Below are 15545 nucleotides of genomic sequence, written 5' to 3' on the forward strand. Positions count from 1 at the left end.
GGGGGGGGGGGCTCGTGCCTCCGGGGGGCCTGCAGAGAGTCACCGGGGGAGGACGGGATGGTACCGAGCTCGGTCCAGATTCTCAATGAGCTGTAGAACCCGGGCTCAGGTTCATTCATTCATTCATTCATTCATTCATTCTGGTTTAATTCACTCAAATCCACAGACTGACTGAATAAAAGCTGATTCAGCATCACTCGCTCTGTAAGGAGACGGGTGCCATGACTTTTGCTTTGAGTAAAAAAACAGATTTAACTTTATTTACAAATATTCTCCACTCAGAAATACATTTGGATTTCTTCAAAAACGTTGTTCTCTTTGACATCTGGATTTATCTTCATATGCTACTTTCAGTTAACCCTTTGCTACTTTAGGCTTCTAACTAGCCTTTTGCTACATTTAGTTTCTGATAGCTTTTTGATACTTTTAGCTAGCCTTTTGCTAGTTAGCTTCTAACTAGACTTTTGCTACTTTTAGCTTCTAGCTAGCTTTTTTGCTACTTTTAGCTCTTTATTAGCATATTCTCAGTTTCAGCTTCTATAGCAATGTTGCATTTTTGTAGAAAATTAAATTTCTCCAGTTCACATTTATTCTGTTTTGTACTGATGGTGTGTGTTCATATATTACAATATATGTGTAATATGTGTGTGTGTGTGTTCATAATTGTATGTGTTACACATAAAACCTGCCATCACCAAAGAATAAACATGAGAAACATAGAAGTCCAGTTGTTTTTGTTTTTTAACTTTTTTGAATTCACTCTATATATACAAACCGACTGAAAAACATTGATCCTTTGTGTAAAATGCACATAGCCTAAAACAGTGGTGTCCAGTCCTGGTCCTGGAGGAACACCATCCAGCAGGTTTTAGGTGTTTCTCTGCTTTGATGCGTGATTTGAATGAGTGATTAACAGGCTTCTGCAGAACCTGAAGACCTGCGGAGGAGCTAGGTAGGTAGGTAAATTTATTTATATAGCACTTTTCAGCACAAGGCGACTCAAAGTGCTTGGAAAACAGCTAAAACATGCAGAATAGTGGCCCTCCAGGACCAGAATTGGACACCCCTGGCCTCATACAAAGTGAAAATCATATATATATTTAAAATCTGATTTTATAAAAGCATCTTTACTGTTTTTGAAAATATGGGCCTACAATAAGATCTGTTTATTCTAAATTTACCCACAAGACCCTGTTTAAAACTGTTTAACACCGTGTTGCATCACTTGTTATAGTTTTTAAAACAAAATGCTTCTTCATACTTAAAGCAGGATACCTAGTCTGCCTCTTTAATTTAAAATTGAAACGTGTTTTGTATAGTTTTTGTATGATTTTGTGCTGTTTTCATTATTGTTGACAGGGGGAGCCGCCTGCAGTACCAATCACATCCGCCAGGGGGCGATAAAAGGCCGACACGGCTGTCTAGACTACAGGAAATGCAGAAAGCGTTGTAGTTTGTTATTGACGCCTACGCCAGATCCAAGATGTCCGCTGGAGACAACAGCGGCAGGCCTCCTTGCCTCAGTTTCTCCGGCCCGGGTCCTTTGGGAAACAGCCAGCCCAGCAACAGCGTTTTCTCAATGCCAGCATCCAACGGAGGAGCGGTGGGTGCAGCCGGCGGAGCGCAGGGAGCGGCGAGGCGCCCCAACCCGCAGCTGGGGCCTGTCGGAGGAGACGGCGGCGGTGGCGTGTCGAGCGGAGCTCCGCCGACCGCTGCGCAGAACCCCTTGCAGGCGTCCGCTGCGGCGGCCGGAGCCATGGCGTCCCCAGCGTCCAACATGACGGCCACCGCGGCGTCAAACGCCTCCCAGGCGACGGCGCCGACCGCCACCCCGGCGGCCGCGTCCGTGCTGGTGTACCGAGAGCCGGTGTACAACTGGCAGGCGACGAAGAGCACCGTGAAGGAAAGGTTCGCGTTCCTCTTCAACAACGAGGTGCTCAGCGACGTTCATTTCCTGGTGGGCAAAGGGATGGGTGTGCAGAGAATACCAGCTCACAGGTGAGGCGCTTTACCTTCGACACCAAACTCTGGCTCTGCGTAAAAAAACGGCGAGCCGTGGCCACTCCCCCCCATCTCTCTTCTTTTGTTTTGTGTCAGGTTCGTGCTGGCCGTGGGGAGCGCAGTGTTTGATGCTATGTTCAACGGCGGGATGGCGACCACTTCCACAGAAATCGAGCTTCCAGATGTGGAACCAGCTGCCTTTCTGGCCCTGCTCAAGTAAGGAACCGGAGAGCGCAATCCATCACGATCTGCATGTTCTCACAGGGGAGGTGGGGTCACTGCGAGTGTTTCCAGTGTTGCAGCTGATTCTTGTCTCCATGTTTCCATAACCTCCTGCAGGTTCCTGTACTCTGATGAGGTCCAGATTGGGCCCGAGACTGTGATGACCACACTATACACAGCTAAGAAGTACGCAGTCCCAGCCTTGGAGGCTCACTGTGTGGAGTTCCTCAAGAAGAACCTCAGAGCAGACAACGCTTTCATGCTGCTCACACAGGTCAGCTCCCCTCATCTCTGGAATTACTTTAATTATTTATGAATCATCATGAATCCCGTTCAGAGTAGCCTATTTATTGAAACCTGCTCTACGTCTGCCAGGAAAGCCTCCTAACAAATACCCTAATCCTGCACGTCCAGTTGTAGAATTACATGCTAAACTATTTACAAAACATAACTGTTATATTTGTTGTGTATATATATTTTTTTAGATCATAGTAGAAAAAATTCAGAAACACAGCCATGTAGGAATAAGAGCTGAATCATCTTGTGTATTTCCTAAACAGCTGGAAATAAGGAAGGGATGAACATCCAAAAAAAAAAGACTAGAAAATTTATATTAAATATGCATTAAATAAAAATATATGAAAAAGCAGAGATCTAAAGAGGAACAGCGTTGAACTGTGGATAAATTACATAAATGTGACGCTCAGGAATGATGGCGCAGGTCTAATAAAACTTATAAAGATTGTTTTCTGAGGGGGTAAAAAGCAAGTTTCCTTAGTTGATGAGACAAGGTTACGTTTGGGTAAAAGACAGGAGGAAGTGGTGTTCCCTCTGCAATAAGTGCTCAGTTTGTGGGAAAGTAGTTAGTTTTATTATGGTGACGTGTCTTTTCATAAACTGAGTTAAAAGTTTTCTTTAGTAAAGACCATTAAAAGTGTTTTATTTATTTATTTTTTAAAACTAGACGACTGGACTTCTAATTTGTAGTTGAAGACTGGGAGCTTTCTCAATTCAAATAAAACCAGTGTGGAGCTCCAAGCTTTCATTGAGTTTAAAGCTTGGAGCTCCACACGGTTCTGTTTTGAACTGAGAAAACATTTTTATCTACAGCGTCCAGTTGTTTTATTTTTTGGATTTGCCTTGGATGAGTGAGAATCTCCACCAGCACCTCAGTAAAAAGTCTGGATCTCCATCTGATTAGAAAATTAAAGAGGGGGAGAGAAAAAGGGTTTGTGACAAGATCTGTCACCAACTATACCAAGAAGCTAGAACCTGATTGATTAAATGTTTTTCATTAGTAAAGTTTATCCCTTGAAGAAGTTACACAGGCTCAGTAAAGTATTATTAGTATTTGTACAAGTCTTTAGTTTTAAATAATACAATTACAACAATAGTACATAATTATGTTTTTCTTATGCTTATTTTACAAAGTTGGCATTTTCAGTTTTGAACAAAAAACGGAATAAATGAGAAAATAATCAGCTAAATAAAGTTCCTCTAGAATGGGGATTCCCCTGTTTTGGTGCTGAAGTTCAAAATGACCGTAAAGGCTTGATTTTTCTGCAGAAGATCTTTAATATCTTTAGTTTTCTGTTACCATAACCTACCTGTACTCGCATTATTACGGGTAGTAGGGCATTTCAAACTGCATTTTAATTCCTTTCAGTATATGAATGATGTTTTTCCCCTCAGCTGTGCTCTAAAACGTCTCACTGCGATCTTTGTTTCAGGCGCGATTGTTCGATGAGCCCCAGCTTGCCAGCCTCTGTTTAGAAAACATCGACAAGAACACTGGAGATGCTCTCGCTGCTGAGGGATTCACAGACATCGATCTGGGTAGGGTGTCTCTGAGGTTCTAATCGCTCCTACATGTTGAACTTAAAGCATTTTGGCTGAGATATTTAAGCGTTCGTCTCTCCATCCATCAGATACGTTGGTGGCGGTGCTGGAGAGGGACACCCTCGGGGTCAGGGAGGTGCGTCTGTTTGGCGCTGCGGTGCGTTGGGCCGAGGCCGAGGCCCGCAGGCAGCAGCTGCAGCCCACACCCGAGAACATGCGGAAAGTCCTGGGAAAGGCTCTCACGCTCATCCGCTTCCCTCTCATGACCATTGAGGAGTTTGCTGCAGGTAAAGAGGGACACGCGCCTGCCCCCGAACGTATATACGAGTCCGCGTGTCCCTTACGTTCCGCTGTGTCCCCGTTCTTCAGGTCCAGCCCAGTCCAACATTCTTACTGACAGAGAGGTGGTGAGTCTCTTCCTCCACTTCACGGTCAACCCAAAGCCCCGTGTAGATTTTATCGACCGCCCTCGCTGCTGCCTCCGCGGTAAGGAGTGCAGCATCACCCGATTTGGTCAGGTGGAGAGCCGCTGGGGCTACAGCGGGACGAGTGACCGCATACGGTAAGAAGCACTAAATATGGTCTTTTTACGTGGCAAGACTTAATTTAGTGAGCTACGTATTCCTATTAAATGTGGTAAACTTATTACATGGATCAAAATGAGGTAAATATTGTCACAGGGACAGCACATGACACTCAATTACTCTTAACGCCCTTTTAATATGTAAGAATTCACACCAAACGAGCCTGAAATGTATGATTGAAATCTGCTCTACGACTTCAAACATTATATAAATTGTTCGTGTCAGCTGACAGCTCCTGAGAGGGAAAAGTGTTGCTGAAGTTGGTGAACGTTGTAGTGGATGGAAGTCAAGACTGCATTCATGTATAATAATAAACATTTATATTCAAAAATAAAATGGGAAATATTTTCCAGTAATGTTAAAGTTGGACGTTAAGAGCTGAATTTGAGGTCATAGTTGAGGGAACTGTCACAGTTCGGCTTTGAATAGGACTCATTCGTTTATTCAAAGTAAACATTAACGACCTGCGTCGTGTTGTGATTGGTCTGCAGCTGTCTTTAAGTGAATATGTCCCAAGTGACGTCCACAAGAATACCAGGATGCATGATAATCCAGCAGAACACTGTAACATGACTATATGTATTCACCTCAATGGCTCCTGGTTCTGAATGACCAGTTTTAGCATTACTCCAGTAAATGTTACATATAGAACTTCTCATCTTTTCTCTCCTGATGTGTCTCTGCTCGTCTTTTATTGGCAGGTTCTCTGTAAACAGAAGGATATTTGTGGTTGGATTTGGACTCTACGGCTCCATACACGGACCTACAGATTACCAAGTCAACATACAGGTACTCCTCTCAGCCCCTTTGTCTTTACGTGTTGGAGGTCATTTTTTGTGTTTGTGGTTTTTATTGCATCTTGTACGTTGTAGATCATTCACACAGACAGTAACACGGTGCTGGGGCAGAATGACACGGGTTTCAGCTGCGACGGGTCGGCAAACACTTTCAGAGTCATGTTTAAAGAGCCAGTGGAGATTCTACCCAATGTCAACTACACAGCCTGCGCCACGCTTAAGGTCCGTAATAATTTGGGGAAAGCTCAGTGTGAAGAACTGTGTGTTTGGACTTGTGTGTTCATCCCAATGTGTGTGTCGTGCAGGGTCCAGACTCGCATTATGGGACCAAGGGAATGCGAAAGGTAACGCACGAGTCATCGTCCACTGGCACAAAGACGTGTTTCACCTTCTGCTACGCGGCAGGCAACAACAATGGCACTTCAGTAGAGGACGGACAGATTCCCGAGGTCATCTTCTACACATAGTTGCCTCGGACATCGCAGCGATCTTCCATCAAATGTGACACGTCGACACCAGCGCGAGGCCGCGCCTCAGCAGCCGTACTGAGGACTAATTTGTCAGACTTCATACTGTTCCCCCTCCACATCCTGCACCACCATTAGCTGCATGAGAGGACAAACAGACGGGGAGGCGAATTGGGTGGCGCCGTGGGGCAAAGGCTGTCATTTCACATGCCGTCTCTCTCTCTCTCTCTCGCGCTCTCTCTCCTTTGTGTTGTAGTTTATACCAGCTTCTGAAACAAACGTCACTGAAACCAGCTCCTCCAGGGACTGAGAGATGAAGGGAGAAGTCTCTCGGACTGCTCCCAGTATCTGTCACTGCTTTGACTGCATAAGACTCGACACTGACTTCTCTTTAAGCTACGTGACTCTCCTCCCAGTGCTCCACAGTATCGGTGCAAAGGACAGTCCCAACTGTATGAATGTACAGTTGATCAGATTTGCCAAGACAAACTCCTCATAGCATTTAGCATAAACTACAATTTTACTCAACTTCACGTTAACTGTAACTTCCATAAACCGATGGACCTCAAAGGCTTTATGAAATCTTGTCCAATTTGAACCAGACTTCATATTAATCTTAACGATTATCACTATAAGAGGAGAATCTTTGTTTTTTTTTTTTTTTTTACTTAACAGTATGATCTGTGATATCTTGTCTTTGCTTCGTAGTTGCCTAAACCCAATATACATTGCACTTCTTGGCCTTGCCTATGTTTTTTTTTTTTGGTTCTATGGATGCACACTAACTCTTCAGATGTTTTTTTTTTTTAAGCTTTATTTTAAAAGTGTGGGTGGAAGAGATTTTCCTCTTGGTACAGAAATTGAAGGGTTGTATATTAAAGTGTCATTTATTAACATTATACATGTAACTTGAAGTATCAAATAAAAAGTGGGAAAAAAAAAGACATTTTGGTTAATTTTTGTTTAAAAAAACAAATAGTTTTGAGTAGAGCTGTGCTCGGATCTGACATCGACTCAATGTGAAGATTTTAAACCAGGAAAAAAAAAAGTTTTTTTTCTTGACAGAATTTACCAACCTGCTGCTCCAAACAAAACACTTAGATATATGTTTTAAACCAAGGGTTTCCAAAGTTGGGGTCAGGACCCCGCTGTAGGTCATAAAACACAGAGCGGGGGTCCTTAGATAATCTCCAAATATCAATTTAGATTTAAAAATGATTGCGTATGGCAAATTTTCACTATAATTGTTATAAAAAGGATAAAAGCAGTCGCAAAATAAAAAATAATGAAGTTTTCATTATGCCCCTATCTAATTGGCTTATCAGCAGTTTAAAGTTGCAACAAATTGGGCCACAAGCCTTTCTCAGTCATCTTATGGTTCAGGAGCTAATCAGTGTGGGAATCACTGGTACAAACTACAATGTTCTCACTTTGTTACAGAAAAATACACAGATAAGTAAATATACAAACAAATATGAGCCTGCCTTTCAAATTGTATTAAGCTCCATGTTCTTTAGGATACTTTTTTTCCAAGGAGCCAGACTTCACTGTTAACATCAAAGTAGCCTTGATCAGTAGTTCTTCTGTATTTCTATTTCTTTTTAAACTTGTTTTTTTTTCACTCATTTTCATATCATATTGGTTACGCTATGAAACAGTTTATTGCACAGAGGTGAATAAAGTTACCTTTTTTCCCTCTAAAACACCTGTTTGTTTGCTGCATTTCATGATCTTTATAAGAACAAAACAGGACAAGTTCAGTTTGAAAATAAAAGATTAAGTTCAGGTTTATTGACGAAAACACGGACATTTTAAAATATATTCTGTGTAACGTAGGAAAACCAGAATCAGTCGGTGGATTAATGTACAGTAGCCTCACATTTAAACATTTCTCACATAGTTTCCAGCTTTTCCGTTCAGCAAACTGTGATCTATGAGCGACAATTACAAATGTAACATTATTTTGTGATTCCTATTTTGGTACCAATGAGTTCTAAAATAGGCAGAAAACACGTTCGTGGCTTTCGCTCCTTATAAAAATAAAAGGTAAAAAAATCAAAGAAACGTTCCCTTCTTAACACAATCAGAATTATTACTGACATGAATACAATTTGCATGCAAAGCTGTACAATAGCCATAAAATAAACAGACAAGACAAAAACAAATAAATGAACAAGACATTTAAAAAGAAAGTCCAACATATAAAATACTCACATTTACTGGCAGCTAAGTTTATTCTTATTCTTCCCCAGTAAACTTCCCCATTATGTGGATAATCAGCAGGTTTTAGTTAAAGTGCACATTAGACATGAATCCTTTAAGTCAGGGATAAAACATCTGCATCTTACAGCGTAACAAATCAAAAGGACGAGTTCAGTATTTCAACACAATTTCTCATTAAGAACAGCGACCCTCTGCTAACGACGTGCATTCGGCTCGTTTTTTGGGAGTCCTGGTGTCGAACTGGCCAACTTAAAATTCATGAAAAATATTTCAGTTTACGTAGTGTATTAGGAAACAAACAAACAGAAAAGAACGAGCAAAGGAAAGAAAAAGTCCAGGACTGCAAGCAGAAACAGACACACTTTGCAGTTAGATGGCTGGTGTTGATGCAACACAAGTGTAAAACGAGTTGTTTTTTAAATTTTTTTTTAAAAATATATTGTTAGCAACATCATTTTTCTGACACCTCCTTGGATGGCTGATATGTTTCAGATTCGGTTTTGTTGAAATATTGGGCCTCAAGAACTTACAAATCATTACATTTGGTTTTGATTTGAAGTTTTCCCGCCAAACGTGGGACTGCTTAGAGTACATTCTTATCAGTATTACACACATTAGACAGGAAAATAGTGCAAATAAAGAACTGTATGGCCATTTGAGCTCTGTACAAGCTTTAAAGTGCCCAAACATCTAGACCCCCTTAATAATGTGTGAAAGTAAAACTTCCTCCTTCTAAAAACTGGACGACCGGAGGATAAATAAAATATAATAGCAGTTAAACAGTCTGTGCTGTGCGTAAAAAAAGAAAGCAACTGTTAATAAAAGGGCCTGATTGTCATCTTAGTCCAAGCTTCTACCTTACACTAATCAAACTATTTGTTAGGAAAATAAAATGATGGCGCTTTGGCTCTTTCTATCAGTTTATCAACACACGGGTGCTTTCCTCACCTCTACTGGATCCATCTTTCACCTTCGACACAGGAGGTTGTATTTAATCCAATTTGTGCTCAAGATCTGAACAAATAACTGCTGCAAAACAAGTCAAGCACTTTTCATTTTGATCCAGATGGAGAGGCTGAAGGTATAAGTTTTTTCACTAACCAAGCCTTTCTGCAGTAGTGCCCCACAGCTCTGTCAGTTCTCTGAATGTTTTTAGGTGATTAGTGGATTAAAAGGCACGCTTGTTTCGCTCACTTCCTCCTCCACAATAGTTTTCAGATTAGCCCGGTTAGGACAGAAAATTAGCCGCAGCAGCGCTAGCCCAATACGCACTAAAACCCTTAGCACGAGGAAAGCGAAAGGCACGGTAATTTCCATCAAGTGGAAGATGGGGGCGCTGAATCTACTTAAAATGCACGTGAGGAAGAACGTCCCCAAGGCGACGCAGGGGTACAGAGCTAGCTTAGCCAGCATGAACACATGCTCGCGTCCACCGTACCGCACGTAAGGGTGCAAGGTTTCCTGTTCGTAGTAAAGAGCGACCACCCAGATGATGAGCTGGAAAATCCCGGCAAAGAAAATGATCACGCAGCTAATCTGAATGGCTTCCAGCTCGTTCTGAGAGTCGCGCGGGAACTCGTGCGTTAGCTGGTAGGCCAAAGGCAAACCTCCAACGAACGCCAACGAGAAGGTGTTCAGCAAACCCATGAAGCGTGTCGTCTTCGTCACATGGAGGAAGAGCGAGTGATGGACGAACCAGAGGAGGCCGACAGTAGCGAAGGAACCAAAGTAGGCGAGGTACTCCGGGCCGTAGACCTGCAGAGCTGCTATCAGGTTACCGCCAAACTGCTTCTGCACGACCGTCGGGTCTGGAACGTTGTCCTCACTGAGAGACAGAAATCCAAGAACGTTTCACTTGCTTTGTTTTCCAACCAAACAAGACAGCGTTAAAGCCGTCCTGGATCTATCCATTCACGGAAGAAAAGTGAAACGTACCAGATGTCCAGGATGAGAAGGGTGGCTACGATGGCGTAAACGCCGTCACTGAAAGCCTCCACCCGTTCTTTGCTGAGGGGCTCGTTAGGGAGGTAGGTGTAAAACAACATGGAGTCTGGAGTCTCCTCCACCTGACCTGAAACAGACAAGATTCGGTGGATGAAGAAAAGACGGCGTGTGTTAGACCAAAACAGAAAACCAACAACTCACTGTGCTTACCGATGGCTTTGCTCCGACACCACTTGATGAACTGGGAGATGTAAGGCAGGAAGATGACGATGGCTAAGATGACATAAGACTGAAGAAGAACACAAACTGTTAGAGGGCAAAGATTAAAAAGGCCTCAATACTTTAACTCAAGCTGACAGAAACAGGTTTATGAGGACTGTTTAGTCATTTTCAGACTGAGTGTTGAACAAAATAATACAAACTAGTTTGAAAGTTTCTGTCTCGCCTGCACTGCACTTTAGTGCTCTGCAGACAGGGCAAGAAAAAATGTACAATTAATAACATGCAGTAGATTTAAGAGAGGATTTAGATTACGTCATGCCATTATTTTTCCAAATCCTAAACAAGGAGTTTAATGTCTAAACCAAACCTGCCATTTTCAGTCCCTAAACCCAACTAAACTGCTAGTGGAAGCAGAACAAGTCATATAACTACACAACTAAACCATTTTAGATCTTTATGTTTATTTTTGGTCTTGTTAAATAGGTAACATAGGATCTCAAAACTACTCTATATGGTGCTTCAGCAGCAGAAATGAAAAAAGCCCAAACTTAATATGAAATAAAAGTTCAATCAGCTAAATTATCTCTTATAAAACAGCCCAATCTGGCCTAAAATTATACCTTTTATTTTGGTGGGAGACCTTTTAAAAGGAAAAAAGTGAATCTTTTGTTTTTCATTTCTGAATCTGACAAGATCATTGAGGAAAACGAGGTAGCAATGACCAAACTGAGATTATCTGATAACCCTCCACTAATATTATTATCATTCTGAGAAGTAAAAGTGGTGTCACTGACCAGCTGGAAGAAGATGAAGGAGAAGATGCTGGCGAACAGGCACATGATGGGAACCCTCATGATGACTTTGAGGATGTGGCGTTTATAGAAGATTTGATTTTCTGAAATCTGGATCTGTTCGTTCAGCAGGAAGGGCCGGCTGAAGGCGTACAACACAATCACCGACTACGCAAACAACAGGTAGTTATTATACAGAAAACCTATGGTGGTATGATTTGAATCTGTGGAACTGACAGAAGAACAAAGAGACGTTTTAATTTCCTCACCTGAATAACTCCGATCACCATCACGCAACCACAGAAGAGTAAAATCCCGAGGATGTTGTTAGGAAAGGTGGCCATTAAAGAAAACTTTAGAGAGAAGACAAATCAAACTGGGTTTTGATCCATTTATTCATGCAAAGAGTGGCAGATTCAGACCCATACTCACAGTGTATGGCAGAAAGGTTATCAGCATCATGCACGCCTGAAATAAAACCAAAACAAGGAATAATCAGTTTAATTCAGAAACCAAATTCACTAACTGAGACAAACACATTCTTGTATTCTTATACTGTATAAAATGTCCAAGTAAATATTATTTTTTTTCAAGATAATCTAAGTTTTTTTTATGGCAGTTTGTTATAAACATACTCACAAGGTTCAGCAGTGCAAGGCAATCATCAATGCGCACAATCACCTGAAACAACCTGCGGGAAAATAAGAAAATTTAAAAAACGGGTCTAGTGACACCAGCCTGACTAATAATAATAATGATAATAATAGTAGAACAGATTACCTAATATGAGCTGCCCATGCAACAGTCACAATGAGGAATGTCATTAAGTAAACAGCGATCTTTGTCGTCAGCAGGAGCTGAACGCTCTGCCTCAGCTCCTGCAAAAAAAAAAAAAAAAAGTTTTCATTCCACATTTCAAGCTGAACTATAAACTATTAATGAAAACTGTCACAAAGATACATCAGTATCACAAACTTTACCTCGTTATCCTCCACTTTGGTGTGGGCAACAGGTAATATCTGAAAAACAAAACAAGATTACAACAAACGGCTAAATATATATATATATTGTTCTCGGCCAGAGACAGAGAAGAAGCCCAACCCTGTCTGTCAACATAAATGAAAGGACTCAGTGATCAGTTAATTTAAGTAGCTGTTTTTGGTTTAAGTTGACTTGTTTATGTAGGAAACCACTGTTATAATCTGTTTTGTTTTAAACTTTAGAGACGTGGAGCAAAAGAATAATAGCAACAACAATTAACTTTTGACTCGAGACAATTTTTAAAAAAAAGTCTTAACAGCTTCTGAACACAGCTCTGTTCAGGAACTGTTTTTGACATTTATCCAACAAAGTCGTGAATTAAACACAAAACACCTCGAACTCTTCCACCAATTTTACAGCTAAGTCCGGTTTTAACATTTCACCTTAATGATTGCGCAAAATTAAATAAAACAACGTCAACAGGCTGAAATCAATATATTTATCTGCGACATATGTCTGTTCTTGGTCTAGGAGGCTCTGGTGCTCAACAGAAATCCTGGCGTCAACTATTAAAATGCTGAATAACAAACTAAAGCATTTGGTCAGTTTGCTTGGTGTATATCAGACTTCTAAACTTGCAGTACTGTTTCTTTAATATCTGTAATAGTGGTGGTACTTGGAGAGCTTTGTATTATCTGCGGTAATATTTGTTTTATAAAGTTTGAGAATCCCTAGCTTCAGTGGCTCTTCTGTTGGGGACAGGCACTTAAAAATACATGAAAACCCTCTCTGAAGCTGCATTCTTCCGACAGTTAAACTGGGTCATAGACTCAGAACCAGGCTGAGACGGCAGCTCATTAGTTTTAGGAGGACCTGTGGTTCCAAGGAAAATGTAGGTTCTGCTAAACAGAGCGACCTGAAATTAATCATTGGAAGGTTTAAAAGAGGTCATTTATGATATTAACCAAACAGATTTAATGAGTAGCTGTTTTTGTCTTGAACTTCAGTATCTTGGGAATCTCAAGATTTTCAGCAAATCATGACTCTGTGATGTGGAAAATGTGAAAAAGATTAAAAATCTTGTTAAAATAAATGATTAACAAAAAAAAAAAAAGATTCTTGTGTGCTGTATTAAAATGCAACAAAATGTGCTTATCCACTTGAAACCTTTTTTTTAATTAAGTCTGCTCATTTGTTAGAAAAATCTCCTGAAATTAAAATATATTTAGCAACAACGACCCTGCAAAGGCAGCACCTTTTTTATTATATGTTAAACTCTTCAGTCAAAACATAGTAGGCTCTTTAAATATATATATTCTTTGTTTTACCACACATTTTAAGAGCACAAATCAGATATTTAAGTCTGTTCAGGCTTCACACTTTAGATAAAACATCTTTTTTAAATTCATCAAGTCATACAGTATTTAGGAATGAATAAAGGACTTTGGTTCAATGTGACCCAATAAAGCAAAAATAGCTTGCAAGTTTGTCCTGAGACTAAAAGTAAAGCTACTGCAGTTTCTGTCTTTGTGTATTTGATACATTATAAGAAGTTATTTCTTGCTTTCATGCAAGTTTTAGTTTGACATAGATGTTTGTTTTTAATGCGGCAGATGTATAACTTTATTGTACTTTTATAATAAAAATGTTAAGTTTGCAAAACTTCCTGTTGGATCAAGTCAACCTTAAACTGGCTTCATAATTACACGTTTCAGCACTAAAATCCTGCTTTATGACTCACTGATCATAATGAAATGTAGGTTTCATTAATAATTAATATTGCCAGATTCTTAAGATTCAATGCCACCCCAGCTTAAAGCCTGAATCATCTCGTTTCTGTAAGCCAAAGCAGCAGTTTTCTGTCAAAGTTCTGATGTTCGGTCTCACCATGACGGTGGCGATGATGGAGATGAGGGCGTCGCTGTAGGCCAGCAGTCTGTGGGAGGACTGGGTGCCGCAGCAGGCCTCCCTGTCGGACGGACTCTCCACGAACGCTCCACTCTTCTCCATCTCCTCCTCGACATGGTGCTCTATGATGTCGCTGTCGTCGTGCTCCTCCATCGCGGGGCAGAGCTGCTGGGACCGGAGGACGGCTCTGTTTGCGGCCAACGTCAGGTGAGCGGCTGTGGGCGGGGAAACAGAAAAACCTGGACTGTTTCCTGTTCTGCTGCGAAAAAATCCTTATCGTTACTAAAAAAAACTCATCCGGAGCGCTCCTCGACGGCGCTGGGTGAAAAACAACAACTTCAAAGTATTTACTCAGAATTGTAAGAACAAAGAATCTGCTTTAAAGTAAATCATACAAGTTGAAAATACCTAATTGGGTTCGTGTTTGGAATTTACTTCCTGTATCACTCTTCTTCTGGTGTCATTTCTGTGCTTCAGCGATATCATCCTCTCAACAGCGACCCCTGCGGTTAAAGAGGAGAACTGCAGCGAGTGTTTTTGGCATCATGACTACAGCACAGAGCAGTGTGCTCCGCCCTGATCATGAAGATTAGCTGATATTATTTAAATAATAATAAAAAATAGAATAAATACAGTATGGACTGAAAGTGACTGACCAGTGTGCACTATTCTGATTTGCATGATGGCGTCCAGAGATAATCTTCTTTTAATTATTTTAGTTCTGTTTTAAACACTTTGTGTCTGTCATTTGTTTACAGCAACATGTCAGTAGGAGTTAACTTTTTTATCTGTAAGCAGTGATGAAGACCCCAAAGAGAAAAATCACCCTTTTTATCGTTCACAATAAATTTTAAATAGTTAAATCATTTTTGACAGGTAAATAAATAATTACTCTCATTGAATTTAGATGGGATGATTTCTTTGTTGTATCGTAATACATCCATCACATCGGATTACACTGTTTGTTCAAAAATCACATTTTACACACAGAGTTGTCCATGTGAGCAGCATTCATGAATGAGTGGTTTTAACTACCTTATAAAGGTGTTTAATAGCTGAGTCCAGACGTTCAACATTTACCATACTGTCAGGTACAGCAGAGGATGGCATATTTAGATGTTTATAAACATATTATTAGTAGTAGCATTAGTATTACTGCTTAAGATAATGGCTTAAATTACCTGTTAAGTCAGTAATATGACTGCTGTAATTACATTAATACTAGTTAAAATGTGGTTTGTTTTTTTTGTATATTCAAAACTATATGGATACAGTATCTGGAATAGTTTTTAGTACTGGATGGTGTTATTTAGGAATGAAAATGTTTAAGATATCTGTAAAACTGATTGTGGATATAAAGGACATTCTGGATAGCTGGGATTTTCATTTTGACTTAGGAGAATTAAACAACAAATATCTGCCTTTAAGATTCTGTACAACTATTATGTGACAATTTTGTTTCCATACACTCTCGTCTGTTTACATCTGTTTGCTTCTGTCCTATTTTTATGCACACATATGTATTTTATTAAGGCTGAATATTCAACAAAGATGCTCTCATTTATT

At 40.4% G+C, this 15545-nt stretch overlaps 2 protein-coding genes across 2 annotated transcripts; one reads left to right on the plus strand and one right to left on the minus strand.

The window, feature by feature from the left end:
* Positions 1-1443: 1443 nt before the first annotated feature.
* Positions 1444-5910, plus strand: LOC108239466 (BTB/POZ domain-containing protein 2). The gene is made up of 9 exons (XM_017422181.3): positions 1444-1998; positions 2098-2217; positions 2341-2497; positions 3954-4059; positions 4152-4349; positions 4432-4624; positions 5348-5435; positions 5519-5665; positions 5749-5910. The coding sequence occupies exons 1-9, from the start codon at positions 1484-1486 to the stop codon at positions 5908-5910; spliced, it is 1686 nt and encodes a 561-aa protein (XP_017277670.2). The 5' UTR covers positions 1444-1483.
* Positions 5911-8821: 2911 nt separating this feature from the next.
* tmem175 (transmembrane protein 175) lies at positions 8822-14434 on the minus strand. Its single transcript, XM_017422182.3, has 10 exons — positions 13959-14434; positions 12071-12109; positions 11871-11968; positions 11730-11781; positions 11523-11558; positions 11360-11443; positions 11094-11258; positions 10288-10366; positions 10069-10204; positions 8822-9958 (listed from the first exon to the last, which is right to left on the minus strand). The coding sequence occupies exons 1-10, from the start codon at positions 14130-14132 to the stop codon at positions 9286-9288; spliced, it is 1536 nt and encodes a 511-aa protein (XP_017277671.1). The 5' UTR covers positions 14133-14434; the 3' UTR covers positions 8822-9285.
* Positions 14435-15545: the final 1111 nt, after the last annotated feature.

Source organism: Kryptolebias marmoratus, linkage group LG20 (genome assembly GCF_001649575.2).
Source record: "Kryptolebias marmoratus isolate JLee-2015 linkage group LG20, ASM164957v2, whole genome shotgun sequence".
NCBI lineage: Eukaryota > Metazoa > Chordata > Actinopteri > Cyprinodontiformes > Rivulidae > Kryptolebias > Kryptolebias marmoratus.